Here is a 17,611-nt window from a genome sequence, read left to right as displayed (position 1 = left end):
AATGCAGGGGACACGGGTTTGAGCCCTGGTCTGGGAGGATCCCACATGGCACGGAACAACTGGGCCCGTGAGCCACAGCTGCTGAGCCTGCGCGTCTGGAGCCTGTGCTCCGCAACAAGAGAGGCCGCGATAGTGAGAGGCCCGCGCACTGCGATGAAGAGTAGCCCCCACTTGCCACAACTAGAGAAAGCCCTCGCACAGAAACGAAGACCCAACACAGCAAAAATAATTAATTAATTAATAAACTCCTACCCCCAACATCTTCTTAAAAAAAAAAAAAAAAGTTTAAGGACGTGATACTACCTAAGCTTTCTACGTTGCTTGAGAGCATAGGGAAAAAAAAAGAGAAACCTATCTACTTATTTTTTTATACAAGTAGCACAATCATTATATCAAAATCTGAAAAAGAAATTCATGTGCTTACAAATACACACATATGAACACACACACAAATTATAAGGAATTTTTGATAGAGAAAAATTCACAATATATTATGTGAAAAGAAGCAGAATATATACTATGTATGTTAGGATGATTATTTTATAAAACATACATATACATGTGCACAAAGAAAATGTACTGGATTGAAGTAGATATATATTATAGTAACTTTCCTGTATGGTTAGATTATACGTATTTTTTCTTTTCTTTTTTATGTTTTTTCACTTTCCAAATTTTTTTCACTGCTATATATTACTTCTATAATGCTAAAAAATAACTAATGATATTAAGCCAAAAAGAAGCTGATTTTAGAGATGCAGCTATTTTATTTTTGGAATGATGAAGGAAGATTATTCTGACTAAAGAACAAAGGAGAAATTGCTAAACCTGGACTAATAAACAAAAAACAAAAGAGGGAGGAGGTGAGGGAGAGGGAGGGGAGTAGGAGGAAAAAGGAAAAAGGAAAAGTAAGGATTCCCAGGCTGTAAGAAAGAGATTGAAACAAAAATGTCAGCAGGGTGCTAATGGAAGTTATCAAATCCTTATGTAGAAATCTTTATGGGATAGAAACTCCTCTGCTTCCAGCCTGCTGGCATAGAAGGAAAAATTAAATCTCTTCAGGTGTACCTGCCACAGTCACGAATATTGTCAGCCTTTCTTGAGTTATAGAATTCAGTCAAGATAAAATATAAGCTGTGTTGGGCTTCCCTGGTGGCGCAGTGGTTGAGAGTCCGCCTGCCTTTGCAGGGGACACGGGTTCGTGCCCCGGTCCGGGAAGATCCCACATGCCACGGAGAGGCTGGGCCCGTGAGCCATGGCCCCTGAGCCTGCGCGTCCCGAGCCTGTGCTCCGCAACGGGAGAGGCCACAACAGTGAGAGGCCCGCGTACCGCAAAAAAAAAAATATATATATATATATATATATATATAAGCTGTGTGAGGCCAGGTACTTTTGTTGCTGTGTCCATGGAGTTTCTGGAGCAGCACAGGGCCCTGCAGGGCCAGTGAACATGCATTCAATGGAAGAAGGGGGCTTTGCAGTAGAGCACCCTGCCTGGCTCTGTCTCATGGCCTGTTCTCTTCAGAATATTAACTGTGACTTGGCCCACAGCAAGAATGTGTTTCAAAGCCATAGATAACACAAATAGCTTTCAGAATGAAGGTCAGAATCATCCTTGACTGAATGAAAACATGGTCCCAAGCTAGCTAGGTCAATCTGTGAGAATACAAAATAGAGACTGATCTCAGTACAACCCAACACTGCAAACACAGCCTCTGACTAGACTAACCTTAGGCTGTGTGTACAGAAGAGAAATATCGAGAAGAAGGAAGAAGGCAGTCCTGCTCCACTCCATGCTGGTCAGACCATGTCCCAGTCACGGAATCGAATTCTGGGCACCCAGTTTTACAGCAAACATTATTAAGTGCTTATTCCAAAATACAAAACAGAAATGGCCTGGAGACCCTGCCCTCTGAGGGCTGATTTAAGGGGATCTGGGGAGATTTAAGGTGAGGAGAAAGGGCCTGGAGAGTACAAGAGAGCTGTCCGGGGGAAAATGGGTTAGACACGTCCAGTATTACTCCACGGAGTGAAGTATGAGCAACAGATGGAAAGTGCTAAAGTAGATTTGGCTCAATACGAAAAGGCATTTTCTAAAAGGTATGATACCCTCTGAGTACACAAGAGTAGGTCTGTGTCACCACAAGTGGGCAAACACCAGCTAGATGACCATCTATAAGGAATGTTCTGGAAGGTACTCCTGCACTGGATGGTAGGATGCACCATGCAGGCTTCCAACATGAGGGACTGACTGGCCCATAGAGAGGTTTTGTTTGTTCTACAAATTAATTTTTTTTTTTTTTTGCCTTACGCGGGCCTCTCACTGTTGTGGCCTCTCCCATTGCGGAGCACAGGATCCGGACGCGCAGGCTCAGGGGCCATGGCTCACGGGCCCAGCCACTCCGTGGCATGTGGGATCTTCCCGGACCGGGGCACGAACCCACGTCCCCTGCATCGGCAGGCGGACTCCCAACCACTGTGCCACCAGGGAAGCCCTACAAATGAATTTTTTTTTAAATGCCTTTAGGGGAACACACACTCTGGAGTCCAAACTATTCACACGGCTCCCTATCGTCTTGAATCTTGCTGCTTCGCATATCTATGCGACCTGCCCAGCTCCTAAAGGCATTCGAGTTGGCATAAGCTGTAATGTCCAGTCCAATTCTAAGATAATTTGCCCCTGAGATGTAACTTCACCATGGAGCTGTCACAGAATTTTCTGCCATTGGAGGATGGAAGAGAGAAGAACTTGGCAAAGAGGTAGAGTAGAATAGCTCAGGGAAGATGGGAACTCCAAACAGTCTAAGGTTGAACCATTTCTTTTGTTCTGCACAACTCCAGCATACATCACACCCTTAAACATTCCTTTTCTTTTTCTCCCTCCCCTCATTTATGTTTCAATTCCACAGGCTTTTTTTTTCCTGAGCCTCTAGGAACTCAGACTACATTAAGTAAAAACTTTCCACTTAGGATTCAGAGCTTTTATCACTAACTCAGCTTAGAAGAGCAACCCTTCAGGTTGACTTCTCTTACTGCTTTCAGCCATTCCAGAGACTCTTGTCAGGGCCCTGACTCCCCTGTGCTGTGGTTGGTGTAATGCTGCCACCTGGTGACTGTTTGGACAAAGTGCCTGCAGCATCACGCTCCTCCCAGGCAGAAATGTTTCACACCCGTGAGATGGTGAAGCAAACCTCCCTGGGGCAGGGTCTACCTACTTGGGAGGGTAAAATCTTAACTCTGTGAGGACAGTCCTGTGCTAGAAAAGGTAATTTCTAGTAAATATTAATATTAATAATGACACTCATTAATGATATTTAATAACATTAGTAATGATTGAATTCTGAAAGAATATAATATTAAGATGATGTTCTGCAGTAAAAATGTATATATAATTACAACATCTTTTCCATGTACATAAATTCTTCACGTATGTATTATTGGATATTATCCTCTTCGCAACCCCACAAACAATATCATCAGCATATTTATTCTTTTCCCCATGAGGAGACAGACACAGAGAGTGTAAGTGGCATGCCCAAGGCCACACAACTAGTAACTAGGAGAGTCAGAATCTTAACCCAGTAGTCTTGGCTCCAGATTTTCTAGATGACTCAGCTATGGGAGCAAACTGGATCTTAGTAGCATACATTCTAGAGAGATTAACCCCCCACCCCGAGCTACAGGATTGGCAGAATGAGGGAATCAGCAGTCTAGGGGGCATGACAAACTCACGGGGGGATTCGTGGTGGTTTGGTACAGGATCCGCCCAGTAGGCAAGGGTTTGAATAATAAGATATAGCTAGGGGAAAAGGACTGGTAGGGGTAAGGGGTAAGGGAGGGGTAAGCCAAGGCCCCAATCTAGTGGAGTAAGGAAGAGCTATGGCTCCTTGTGCATATTAAGTGCATAGGGAAAATCCTATTGGAGGTGATGAGGCTTCTGAAGTTCTACCTGTCTTGGCCTCGATAGTTTCAGGAACTGGGTTGGGTTGGCCTGGGGGTGCAGGTACTAAGTCCGTTACTCTTGCCAGAGGCCATATCGTCTTCCCCTAAGTCATGCCAACCTTCATATTACATATTAGGTGTGAGGGTGTGGGAGTGCTAAACGAGGCACATTTGTATTTGTCTATTTGCTTAATCATCTATCATAGCCATCCTGGACTAGGCAATGTCTCATCCTTTGTATCATGTAATTCCTACAACCCTAAGAGAATGGTTAGAATTTGCAAACCCGGGACTTCCCTGGTGGCGCAGTGATTAAGAATCTGCCTGCCAATGCAGGGGACACGGATTCGAGCCCTGGTCTGGGAAGATCCCACATACCACGGAGCAACTAAGCCCGTGTGCCACAACTACTGAGCCTGAGCTCTAGAGCCCGTGCTCCGAAACAAGAGAAGCCACCACAATAAGTCTGTGCACCGCAAAGAAAAGTAGCCCCTGCTCACCGCAACTAGAGAAAGCCTGCGCACAGCAACGAAGACCCAGGGCAGCCCAAAATTAATTAATTAATTAATTATTTTAAAAAGAGAATTTGCAAACTCAATTTTGAGAGTTTATTATCGAGTTGTCAGAAAGGTGGTTTATAGGCAGGAAAGATTTTTAGCCTCCTGAAGAAACGAAACCATCTGTAAATTGGACCACATTTTCTTGGCGACTTGCTCAAAATGATTCAGATGCATGTATTTGGCTTCTAAAACACAAGATAAATAAGGCTCTACTCCTGAGAGAAATATGCCCAATTCCACCATTTGATCTCACCATCAAAGAGAAGTTTTCATAATCTGGTTTCTTCACAAATTCACTTAAATGAGTTTCAGAGGTTATTTTTGTTTATTTTTGTGTTTTTTGTGCTTTACAAAGTACAGTTAACTAAAGGTAACAGTTATAATATAACTATATCCCTTTTAGAGGAAATCACACTCTCTACTTTTTAGGGACCCTTTATGTTGGTGGTTGTTTATTTTCATTTGGACCAGACTGACTTGAACCTACCAGCATACGAATAAATGGGCTTTAACCAAAATTTTGTTCTAGTGCTCTAACGTATAATTTCATTCCAGAGTTATAAGAAAGGGAATAGCAACCATTTTATATGAAGCTTACATTCCAGAATAGTAATTGCTTAGACATTATCTGGAAATTGTAAAGAATAATGATGTACTGGGAGTCCTTCACAGCTTGTGGCACAAATCTTGCACCAAAACAAATATAGAAAAAGTGAGAGGTTGCAAAGTCTGTTTTGTCCATCTTCAGCGAGTTTCAACGCTTCTGTTGAATCTTTGGGTCTCCTAATGTTTACATAGCATGGTGGAAGGGGAATGTAACATTCTGTCCATTACAGTACATATACACAGATGTATAAATTGTGGTGTTTATTGTTTTCTAAGTGTGGCATTTAAGGCATATGCATTCCCTTCTGGATTTTCTTCCCCTTAGTGAAGATGCATCTCACAATCAGATTGTTATTTCGTTTTAAGAGATGTTCATTCCTCTTCCTTTGTTTCATGTTTTACTCCTTGTAACAGGAAACCAGTGACTCAATTTTACTCCTTGTAACAGGAAACCAGTGACTCAATTTTACACTGATTGCCCTCTGGGTCTGTGGTGATGCACATCACAGAAGTGAAGGATGGGTTCCTGAGGCCTGAGCGAGCTGGGGCAGTATATGTACAAAGCCACCACTGTGAGTCTCAGAGATCACCTGGAATTGATCGTGCTCAAGACAAGTCCTTTCATGTTGACTCGGAGGCCCCAAGAGGAACAGAAGGCGGTAAACTCTGTCCTGATATTAACAACGCCTTACTGATGCAAAAAAACTGTCCCACAGCACGTCCCCAAGCCCAGTGAAGCCATGCCCTATACAGGCGACCTTGTCCAAACATCTGGAAGGTCCATTCCCCATCTAGATTAAGTGGCTGGCGATACTCCCCAAGTGAGGCCAAGGTGTAGTGCTTTGGGTCAAATACCACCTAGGGCAGAATCTGAGATGGGAAACCTTCCTCCAGATGCTAACGTAAACGCTCCAAGTCTGTGACAATCCAGATGTTCTGCAAACTGGCATCAGCTGCCCAGAGTGCTGTGGTCTTGGGAATGGATTCTAGAGAAGCAAGTTTAGAATGCACTACGTGTGACCCTGTTACCACAGCAGAACCAGGACTGGGAACAGAAGCAAGACAGCTCAATGATGTTTCTGTTCAGACTTAACACATGTGAGCCTAGGCCCTGGCATTGCTGTTCAGCTCCAAGTAACAAGGCCCAGCCCCTCACCAAATCTGTCTCTGCAGACACATGTTTCCCTGGTATCTACCCAGGGGGCCCCTGCCAAGCTGCGCCTGCCCACTGTGGTGTCTGCTGTCACCGCCATCTCCCCTGACACGGGGCGAGGCAAAGCCCCAGCTTTGTGTCTTCAGCCTGTAGGCCCTATTCGTACTCACATAACCATCTGGAAGACCAGTTCAGGAAGGCTTTGAAAGTCCTTCAGGACACCACAGTGAGGGAGCTGTATTCTGTCAGTATTTACCTCTGCAAAGATGGAGAAGCAGACGCAGCAACGATAAATACCTCAGGGATAAAGTTCAGCCTTCCCTTCCGAATGTGAGCTCTCGGGACACACCTTTCCATTTCAAATCATGACTAATATTTGTAGACTGTTTTATTATTTAAAATATATTCTCACAAATTTCTTCTTATTTGAAACTTCCAGTCACCTTATGAAGGAAGGAAGGCACATTTTATTATCCACCCCCATTTTACAGAGGGGTAGAGGACAGTACATTCGTATGTAAGGTTCTAAGCATCAATGCACCTGTACCTCCTCTTCAGTTCAGTCTAACTGAAAATTCTGTCTCGTATTCACTTAGCTGTATAATCTTGCACAAGCCATTTCATCTCTCTGAGCCTAGTTCCTGCTTTGTAAAATAGGGAGACTATTCATGTCATCGATGCAGGATCGTTTTCGGATTAAATGACAGCATCGGTGGTTACCGATTTTTGTTACTATTTTATTATTGTTCAGGTCTTAAATATAGAACTTCTCATGTCAAATAGAGGAACTTTTGGTCTTCCTTTGCTAAGCTTGTTTAAAAGTGAACATTGAGGTTACTGAGGACTGAAGGACCCCCAGCCCTGTTCAGCTCCTGGTAAATCAACAAGCATTTAGTGAGTCCTTCCAATGAGCCTCTTCAGCAATTCTCAAGGTCAGAAATAATCTAGGCCATCAAGGCTAGCCATTGATTTAAAAAATTAAAGAGTATCAAACATGAAACTACGTGTATAGACAGGGTGGAAAAACAAGGTAGCACATGTAACGTAGGACTATAGCTGTTCAAAGGAGAATGAAAGGCAACTACGATTTCCCGGGTGCCTACTCTTCGGTGCCTTCTGTGTTACCTTCCCATTCTGTTAATTCCACAAATATTTACTGAGTGCTATACCAGGCACTTTATTTATGCTGTGTCAAATACCCCCCATTTTCATCCATGCCATAAATGTGCCAAGACCTCCCTCTTTCACAGATGAGGAAACAAGAACTGAGAGAGTTTAATTTTCCAACTTCCCACAACTCCTAAGTCCAGAGTCACATTCAAGCTTAGCTGACACCAAATCCTTGGACAATCCACTCCAAAGGTGTGTCCAACTTTAAAACATCTAAATCTATGTAAGTGTAATAGTAACATGAGAAAGTGATTCCTTGAAAGACAAGGCAAATTACTACATGGTCCTTCAAGATATAGAAATCTATACAAATGTAATATGAATATAGAAAGTGATTATATGAAAGATAAAATAAGGGTTGAACTAGTAAAAGAAGGTGTTGAGATCAATTCTAGGTATAATATTATGCTGAGTTTCAGTGAGAGAAAAGAACAAAAGCTAATGTATAGCTGGGGTCCTTTGGAGTAAAAAGACCGAGGTTCAAATCCTGGAGAATGGTAGGAGTCATCATCATCATTGATGTTAGTTGAGAGATTGTAAATGCAGTGGTTTTCAATTGGGGGTAATTTTACCCCAGCCATGGCGACATTTGGCAATGTTTGGAGACATGTTCGGCTGTCCTAACTGGGGTAGGTGCTATTGGCATTTAGTGGGTGGAGGTCAGGGATGGTGCTAAACATCCTACAATACATAGGACATCCCTCCCAACAAAGGATTCTCTGACCTAAAATGTCAACAATGTCGAAGTTGAAAAACTCAGCTCTAAGGGAATAAACATCTACTTGACCATATAGTTCATGTAGGCAAATGTTAGGGATGAAAGACAGCTGGAGAAGGTGACATTTTAAGAGGCTATAAGGGGAAAAATATTAAATCCTACAGTTAGGTACTCCAGTTTCCATGATGAAAACCAGATTATTGATCTAACATATCCTGAAAAAATATTATTTTTCTAATTTACATTTTTAAGATAAATTTCATAAGGAAATATAAATTAAACCATAGTTGGCTTTATATTTTGTTTAAACTAATAAAGTATAAAAAACCAAAACTGTGTTTAAAACTTCAGAAGAAAGTCACAGAGAGGGTGTGCTCTCGTGGGTTATCTATGATAATGGTTTGCTGATATGATTAATTTCTTATATAAGTGATTTCTTCACAATAATTTGTTAATTCAAAATAAAATCTTTCCAGAAAAGAAAATGAGTTGTATATGAAATAAGAGTTTTGGATATTAGAAGATCCATCTATAATGTTTATTATTTAGATTTAAAGAAAAAGAAAATCATACAAATTTTAAAAAGTAATATGAGCCGGGCTTCCCTGGTGGCGCAGTGGTTGAGAGTCTGCCTGCCGATGCAGGGGACACGGGTTCGTGCCCTGGTCCAGGAAGATCCCACATGCCGCGGAGCGGCTGGGCCTGTGAGCCATGGCCACTGAAAAGTAATATGAACCAATTCAAAAGTGAAGGGTCAATACTGTTGCTCTTACTATTGAAGATAAAGTTTGTTTTAAGGCCCAGCTTGGGTCAGTAGAGTAGACCTTGCATTGTATTTGAGTTATAACCTAGCCCTTATATTGGAAAAAAAAGAATTCAAAACAGCCTCTTTTTTTGTTTGCTTGACTAAGGTTTCCTTTTTTCTGAAACTTCTGTATCTGTTCTAAAGCAGAAATGTATTGATAGTTTCAGTGTTTCCAAGTGACCGGGAGATGGCAGCATTTCAGAATCTTCCACATCGCTCCCTTCACAGGGAGCTATACACCGTCAGTTATTCCTAAATCCCAGCCTTCATGCCTTCCAATCACAAAGGGTTATCCCAAAATATCTAGATGAAGCATAAATTTCAACGTTTATAACGTTCAGCCTACTTGAGCACCATATTTCCATGGCCCTGGCCTCACAGTCCCTAGAACTTGGTCACCTTGTAAGAATCTACTAAGACCAATCGGCTCATTCCTTAGGGACAAATAACTTCTCCGTATGACTAGCTACACTGTAGTCCCTGCTGTGACTCAGCTAGATCTTGAGAAGAAAAGAAATGAATCAGGAGGGCTTCCCTGGTGGCGTAGTGGTTGGGATTCCGCCTGCCGACGCAGGGGACGCGGGTTCGTGCCCCGGTCTGGGAAGATCCCATATGCCGCGGAGCGGCTGGTCCCGTGAGCCATGGCCGCTGAGCCTGCGCGTCTGGATGACTGTGCTCTGCAACTGGAGAGGCCACAACAGTGAAAGGCCCGCATACCGCAAAAAAAAAAAAAAAGAAATGAATCAGGAGAATTGGGTTTGAAATCTACCGTGTTTTGACCTGGGACAAGTTAGTTAACTCTTTGTGTCAGAACACTTATCTATAAAAAGAAGTCCTCCATGGTCTGTATGATCTTTTCTAGTTTTAAGAACCATAACTGTAGTCACCTTTCAAGCACTCTTGCCGACATCAATAACCTTCAAATACTCCTCTAACTGGTTCAAATGCACTCACACCGAAGCAACAATAATTGGAGAGTTTTGCTCTGTAAAATGTTGTTCATGTATAAAAATGAGGATAGACTCAAAACCGAACTCTCAAAGCAAAATGATGGAGAGTTTCAATATCAAAATATCACTCAGGACAGTATTTCCATTATGACAATACCAGTAAAAATAGCCATCTGGTTGCTAAGAGCATGGCCATGTGGCTTGGGGGTGAAAGGTAAGAAATCTGGGACTTCCTAGAAAAAGGGGTGGGAGGAAATAACATAGCTGAAAGATTGATCTCCACTGAAGGAGGAAGAAGAAGAAAAGGTTAAAAGCATCCTGCCATTGAAATTTTTCCTTTAAAGAGTTTCCCAAAAAAAAAAAAAAAAAAGAGTTTCCCAGAAGCCCCACTCCACCATCTCCACTTCCATCTCATTGCCATCCTATCTGCAAGGGATACTGGGAAATGTAGGTTTTTAGTTAAATGCTCAGTGCCCCTAAGATATTAGAATTCTGTAATTATGAATACAGGAGGGAGAGATGGTGAGTAGGCAACGACCAGACACTACACACTAATCAGGGAGGAGTTTAAAATGGAGGACCTGGTAGATCTAGCGTTAGGGTCCAGCTAGCATTAATATTACTCAAAGTCAGATGGGTAGAGATTCTGGGGTTCTGGATCATGGATCTATTCAAAGCATGATCCAACCAGGGCTAGAAAACAAAGAGGATAGCTGGTAAGAACTCAGCAAATCGGCAGAGTGCCTGACAAATAGACCAGGCTTGGTGGCTGCAAGAAGATATTTAAATAAGGAAACCAAGGCAACAGCATCGTCATACAGAGAAAGTAAGATTTAAAGATTGATTCACATCAGGAACAATGGGAAGCAGGATTGGAAGGACAGAGTTCAATTTTCAATTCCAGTCCATGGAGGATGGGCTTCCTAGTCTGCGCCTACCTCACTCTGAGTGGGCTTGTCAGCTGGGTGGGGCTGATCCCACAGATTTCAACCACCAGAGACCGTGGTTAAGCAAAGCTAAGGCTAATACAAATTATTCTAAGCAGACTTTCTCTAATCAAATACGTACCATCCGAACAAACATGTTCAGTGTTACTGAGATTCAGAGTGAGGCAGTACTCAGTACCAAAGTGAAACAAGATTAAACAAAACTCAACAATTCTAAGCACAGGCTCGCACTATTCTGGCCCTTCCCTCCTCCTCTCCTGTCTACATCCTCGCACCCTACCTCCCCCTAGTCTTCCAGAGCGCCTTCTTGTCTCTGGGACATAATGTCTCCAAGGGCCATCCAACAATGGCTGCCCTCCTGTCCCAGCCACTTACTGCCTCTACTTGCTTGACGAAGCCAAAGGCTGGGCTTTCCCTATTCTCTTTCTGACACATTAGCAGCAGGGCTTCGTCGCGAACAGGTAAGCCCAGGTGGGAAGGCAGGTGCCACTGTGGTGAACTCTTGCAGTGATTCAGAAAGACCTTCCTTCTCAGCTCTTTCTAATTGTTCTCAGTGCACAGTCCCTGAGATGGAAACAATGAGGACGGTCTGCCAGAGTTTCCGGAAGCATTTAGAAGAAATTGAGCAGCACCTTAGAAAACAACAGGCACTCTTTTCCAGGGGCATGTCAGAGGAGAAAAGATAATTATCTAAGGGAACCATAAAAGTAAGTACCAGCCCACACATCTGGAGCAAGAAAAGGTATTCAGGGCAGGACAGATGAGCACCACGGAGCAGGGCTAACGAGAAATTGACCAGCTTTCCCTTTGCTTTCCTGTTCCCATTCTTACTTTCTCAGTGGGAGTCTGTGAGAGCCATTTGCCCGATAGCAACACTTTAACTCTTCAAGGCCAGGGCTATTTGAGGTCAGGAAATAGGCAGCAGCTAGGAAGAGGGGGCTACCCAGCAGGATATCTTTAATCAATGTGAACGGGGCTCACACAAATAGGAACGAATATTGGCGATTGTTAGAGTTTTGGAAATCTGCACTATTTTCACATAGATTAAAAGTATTTGTCCCAAAAGTGGATTAGTCATTGCCTGAGGCTGGGAGTAGGAATAGGGATTAATTTATAAAGGAGTGCAAGGTTTCTTACTGGTGAGATGGAAGTGTTCCAAAATTGAATGGTGGTGGCAGATTTACTAACAATCATTGAATTGTACTCTTAGAATAGGTAAACTTTATGGTATGTAAGTTATTCTGCAACAGAGTTGTTTAAAAAAAGCAAAAAGGAAACCTGCCCTCCTAATAAACCTATGCCTGCAACTGATACAAATAAAGATGGTGACTGAAATTGAAGCCCAGAAAAGCACATTGGTTTGCTCAGGGCCACACAGCTAGCTGATGGTGATTCAGGACTAGAACTTGGGTCACCTCACCCTCATGCCAATCTTTTCCTCTGCCCTGTAAACAAGAGATAAGTATTAGTAGCCCATTTTCCAAATGAGAACAAGAAACACGGCTTTTGACCTAATATGGGCTAAGTCACTGCCAGGATCTGTTGCCATCGCACAGAGCCCAGTCTAGAGAATTCACACCCATCAGTGCCTTTCCCACCAGTCTGAGTTAGCTGCTTGGTGTAAATATGGGAAGTTGTCCACACTTTTTGTTCCTGTTTTCCTTTTAGTAGCTTGAGCTTCTCACAGGGAAACCACCTGAACACTACTGCATCAGTATAAGTGGACCGAAGAAAAGAATGGCCAGACTTCATGTGCTAAGATCCACCCCTCCATGGCCCCTGGAGCTGCCTTTCCTCCCAGTGATGGCCAGCGGGCTCCATGCTGCAGTGTGACCCATTTAGCTGCCTTTCCTCCATCCACCTTCGGGAGAAGCACCAGGATGTCTCCTCCAGCTTGGGCAGAATCAGATCCAGCCTCTCTGTCAAACTGTCCTGTTGGAGAAAAGGATACAGATGTCTTCCTCTAGATCAGGGCAGGTTTGTTGACCTTTCTACAAGATGTAAAAGCACATTCTACCCAGAGCAAGAATATCTAGGACTTCCCTGGTGGCGTAGTGGTTGAGAGTCTGCCTGCTGATGCAGGGGACACGGGTTCGTGCCCCAGCCTGGGAGGATCCCACGTGCCACGGAGCAGCTGGGCCCGTGAGCCATGGCCACTGAGCCTGCGCGTCCGGAGCCTGTGCACCGCAACAGGAGAGGCCACAACAGTGAGAGGCCCGCGTACCGCAAAAAAAAAAAAAAAAAAAAAGAATATCTAAATTTTCCCCATGGAGAAGTATGTATCAATCCTTCCTCAGCTATTTTTTAATATTCTACTCTATGGTTAAACCTGGGAGGAATATTTTAATACTCAGTCGATACAGAATAAGTGAGCACCTACTATATGCCATGCATAGGGTGCAGTGGCCAAGATGAATATAATATATATCCCTCAAGGTATATATGGTGTACAGTCTTTGCCCTGCTGAAACTTACAGTCTGTTGGGGGAGACAGAATGTAAACACATAAATAGGTATGAATTTGAAAACTGTGAAAGGGCTTTGAAGGAAATAACAGGGTTTTATGAAAGAGAGAATAACAGGGAGGCTGATTTAGGTCAGGGTATCAGAAGGGCCTGGTTGAAGGAGTGACAACAGAAGGAGGAAGGAAGATCCAGGCCTGAGAGGTAGCAGACTGTCCAAAAGCCTTGAGTTGGTCGGCAAGCCAGACTTATTGAAGAAGCACCCACTAGGTGTCAGCAGCTCCTCTTGTGCTGGAGACAGCTGTGAACGAGACAGAGCTCCTACTCAACAAAGCATCGGACGAAGAGTGAGAAACAACCACCGCACCAACAAACAAGTATATAAGATCACGTCAGATCCTCACCATGGCGAAGACCGTGTGATAATACTGTAGAGAGTGACGTGGGGTGAAAAGCTTACCACATTCATCAGAGTGGTTGGCCTTGCGAAAGGGAAGCTATTTGGGCAAGACACGAATGGTGAGGAAGAGGGAGCCATGTGAAATTCTGGGGAAAGAACATTTAAAGCAGAAGGGGGCTTCCCTGGTGGTGCAGTGGTTAAGAACCCGCCTGCCAATGCAAGGGACACGGGTTCGAGCCCTGGCCTGGGAAGATCCCACATGCCGCGGAGCAACTAAGCCCGAGCGCCACAACTACTGAGCCTGCGCTCTAGAGCCCGCAAGCCACAACTACTGAGCCAACGTGCCACAACTACTGAAGCCTGCATGCCTAGAGCCCGTGCTCCACAACAAGAGAAGCCATGACAATGAGAAGCCTGCGCACCGCAACGAAGAGCAGCCCCTGCTCGCCGTAGCTAAAGAAAGCCCGCGCACAGCAACGAAGACCCAACACAGCCAAAGATTAATTAATTAATTAATTAATTTTAAAAAAAGAGCTCTTCTCTAAAATAAAATAAAATAAAATAAAAATAAAGCAGAAGGAATGAGAAGTTTAAAGGCTCTGAGACAGAAACAGCCAGCATTGCTGAGTGGGTGAGTGATAGGGGAGTGGAGGGAGTGGAAGTCTGAGAGGTGGGGCTTCGGGATAACTGTAGGCTGGAGTCCGAGAGCCTGAGTTTTTCCCAAGTGTGATGGAAAGCCACTGTAGGTTTTAAGCAGGGTTGTCCTGTGATCTGCTTTACATTTAAAAGTCACGCTGACTGCCTTGTGGAAAATGTACCACTGGGGACTGACAGCTGTGCAGGAGCTCCCGTTAGAAGGCAGTTGGTGTAATCCCTGAAGGGAGAAGCAAAACTGTCAAGTTGCTTCCACCCAGCTGGGGAGGCTTGTGAGCCCTCCACCCCCCTTTGCCAGTGAAATGCGGGGTGGTGTACACCAGGGCTGAGTGCACTGGTGGCCTCTAAGCGCTACAGGAATTCTCAGGAGCGGGGGATGCGTGAAGAATGGAACAGTCAGAAAAACTTCATGGAAAAGTAACTCCTTGAGGGAAGTGCATAATTTATGTAAGATGGGCCAGTGGTGGTTACTTTCCAGCAAGGAAACTAAGAAGCTATTTCTTTTGAACCTACCCATTACTAGAACCCATCTCATAGCCTATTTCCGTTCTTCATCCTCCTTGCTTTTCGGAAACCTCTGGCTTCATGGGAGCCCTCCTACCCTTCAGACCACCCTGCAGTTCCCTCTGTTGACTATACTTCCTTAGAGTGTGAACATCCCTCTTCTGTCCTCAATTCTCTTCTTTGTCTCTCTCCACACCATCTTTCTCAATATACACACTCACTCTAGAAGCCCAGTTCCCAGCTCTCTCCAGAATTCCCATCCAGCATTTTCTACTCTCCACAAGATAGTTTCAGCTGGAAGACTTGCTTCCAAATCTCACTCAGTATCTATCTTTTTATTTCTGTGTGATACACCATGCCCCATGCCAAGTACTTATATGACAATCTCTTATTCTCAAAAGCAGCCCACAGCAAAACTGTTCATTAGACATGGAAAACTTTTTTTTTTCTGAGAACCTAGCTTAAAGCTAAATAACTCCATTTTGGAGTTTGGAGTGTTGATAAAGTTCAGACCTGTTTTTGACCTGAGTTGCTTCCACACAAAACAGATGCAAATGAAGATTTGATGGTTGTTATTTCATATAATCAAACTGCATAAAAAGAACTGACCATATAAGTTGCCATATAAAAATAGAAGTCTTTTGCGTGTGACACAACAGACTTTCCCTCATTTGAGCCTCTCAGTGCTAAGGGAAGTATTCCCCATTTGAATAGGAGGAAACTAAGATGGAGAGAATGATCTCCACAGGTAGGCACTGAGTCCTGTGCTGTATTATTAATGAGAAGCAACTGTACAGTGGGGTTAAGGACTCAAGCTCTAGAGTTAAATCCAGAAGCTTAAATCCAACTCCACCATCTGTGTTGGATAAACTACTTAACCTTTCTAAGCCTCAGTGTCATCATCTGTACATTACAAGGGTTAATGCGTATATAGCCCTTTAGAGCAAGCCTGGAACATGGTTCCTGTATGATTCCGTATGGAGTACAGCTCATTATGATTACGATGATGATGATAATAAGAGTAGTGGCCATTTTTGAATATCTACTTACATGCAAGGTACTGGGCTAAGCACTTTATATGCATTATCACTTATCTTCACAACAATCCTGAGAGGCAAAAATTAATACACACACACGCACATATGCATGTGCACACATATGCTCAAAAAGACTATAAATTGTCTAAGTTCCAACAACTAGTAAGGGATTGAGTTGACTCTCTGATTCCATGTTTTGCCAGTGGTTCACCATTATGGCTCTGCCAAGCCTTGGGGCTTATGTGGGGCCCACTGATAGGTCCAAATCAACCAAAGTAACCCTGCTTCTGTCTGCATTACCTATTTAGCTCTGGCAGAGATTTTCCTTTAAAAAAACATCTCACTCTATATAAAAATTTGGAAAGCACTGTACTATGTTAATGACAACTGACTCTTGCAGTCAAAGGCGGGTTCTGAGTTGCTTTCATGTAAAGAGATGACTTCTTCCACAAAGACTCCTCAGGAACCTACCATCCTAGCAACTCTTAGCTTACTACTGCTTGTCCCATTGCCCAAGAATAATGGCAAGAGTTCCTTTGCAGTCCCTGAATGATTTTCTGGGGAATCTCATTGTTCTATCTTCAGGTTCCAAGATCCTGCATTCTCTTTTTTTCGAAGTTAACCTATCCAAGTTGACTTTATTCAGGAAAATCCAGACTACATATCTGAAATCAGAGATCATTGCAATAAATATTTGTACAAAGTTAATAACATAGAAAACCTTTTAATTGTGAAACCCAGCTCGGGGTTAGAGTCATTCCATTTCAATGAAAAAGAAGAAAAAAAATAAAAATCACACCACCTGATCATTTTCAGATTTACAAGTTGGCAAGGGAACAATTTAACCTCTTTTACATCGAAGGACAGGGGTCCCTTCCTGTATTAATTTTATTCCATCCAGATTTCATTTCAATATTCAAAGCCAAAGGTGTGAATAGAGAAAACTGAGTTGAGAAACAACACTTGGAAACTCGGGTTATATATTTTCCTTGGTTTTGTTATGCATGAGTGAAGACCCAGGTTTCACTCACGATGGAGACAAAAGGATAAAACCTTGAAGGTTGCTCTGAACCACAGCATATGCATAGGCTATGTAGATTTATATAAGGATATCCATCTTTCAGTCCACAGGAAAACATTTCCACAGAATCCCATTAGATTTTGTTTAACAGATATTCCCTTATATATGCATTTTTGTCTGCAGGTCCAGAATCATCTTTTCTTCAAAAGAAAATAATTTTGCTAAAGTAGAAAAAATAAAGTCACAATATGTTCTAATGACTTGAAAATCTGGTCTAATATAACTGTTTCTTCTTGTTGAGAAATAATTTCTGTGGTATAACAGAGGTCATAAAATAGGACATTTGTGCAGAGATTAAAGGTTAAAGGTTTTTTGAGAAGAAAAGTTTCAAAATGTTTAATTGTGCGATAGTGGGTTGCATATCTAATTTCAAATTTTAATTTGAACAACAAAGAACAGCCATAATTTGTAGGGACGGTAGATTATTTGAAATGATGTCAAATCGTCTTTCTTGAAAATGAGAGAATGTGAACAGAAGCCAAAATATTGGTAGCACCTTTCTCTAACCCAAGACTCAGGTTCTAATAGTCTAATTTTCAAACATTAGTAGACCAGAAGTTTAGTATGAGATGCTCCCTCTCTGAGTCAACCTAATTATGTAAAGAAAGAGACTTCCATGTCA

At 42.9% G+C, this 17,611-nt stretch overlaps 1 protein-coding gene across 1 annotated transcript in view; it reads left to right on the top strand.

Annotated features, from left to right (window-relative positions):
• The window catches only part of ITPRID1 (ITPR interacting domain containing 1), a 201,224-nt gene extending 188,406 nt beyond the window's left edge, over nucleotides 1-12,818 (top strand). Inside the window, 6 exon segments of the mRNA XM_060304947.1 lie at nucleotides 5,594-5,823; nucleotides 6,040-6,197; nucleotides 6,232-6,505; nucleotides 11,406-11,531; nucleotides 12,523-12,556; nucleotides 12,559-12,818. Coding sequence (XP_060160930.1) covers nucleotides 5,594-5,823; nucleotides 6,040-6,197; nucleotides 6,232-6,505; nucleotides 11,406-11,531; nucleotides 12,523-12,556; nucleotides 12,559-12,818 — 1,082 coding nt within the window.
• The last annotated feature ends 4,793 nt before the right edge of the window (nucleotides 12,819-17,611 follow it).

The sequence above is a fragment of the Globicephala melas genome, chromosome 9 (assembly GCF_963455315.2).
Source record: "Globicephala melas chromosome 9, mGloMel1.2, whole genome shotgun sequence".
NCBI classification, from domain to species: domain Eukaryota; kingdom Metazoa; phylum Chordata; class Mammalia; order Artiodactyla; family Delphinidae; genus Globicephala; species Globicephala melas.
Note: the sequence above shows the minus strand (reverse complement) of the source record. Positions and strands in the feature narration are given on the sequence as shown.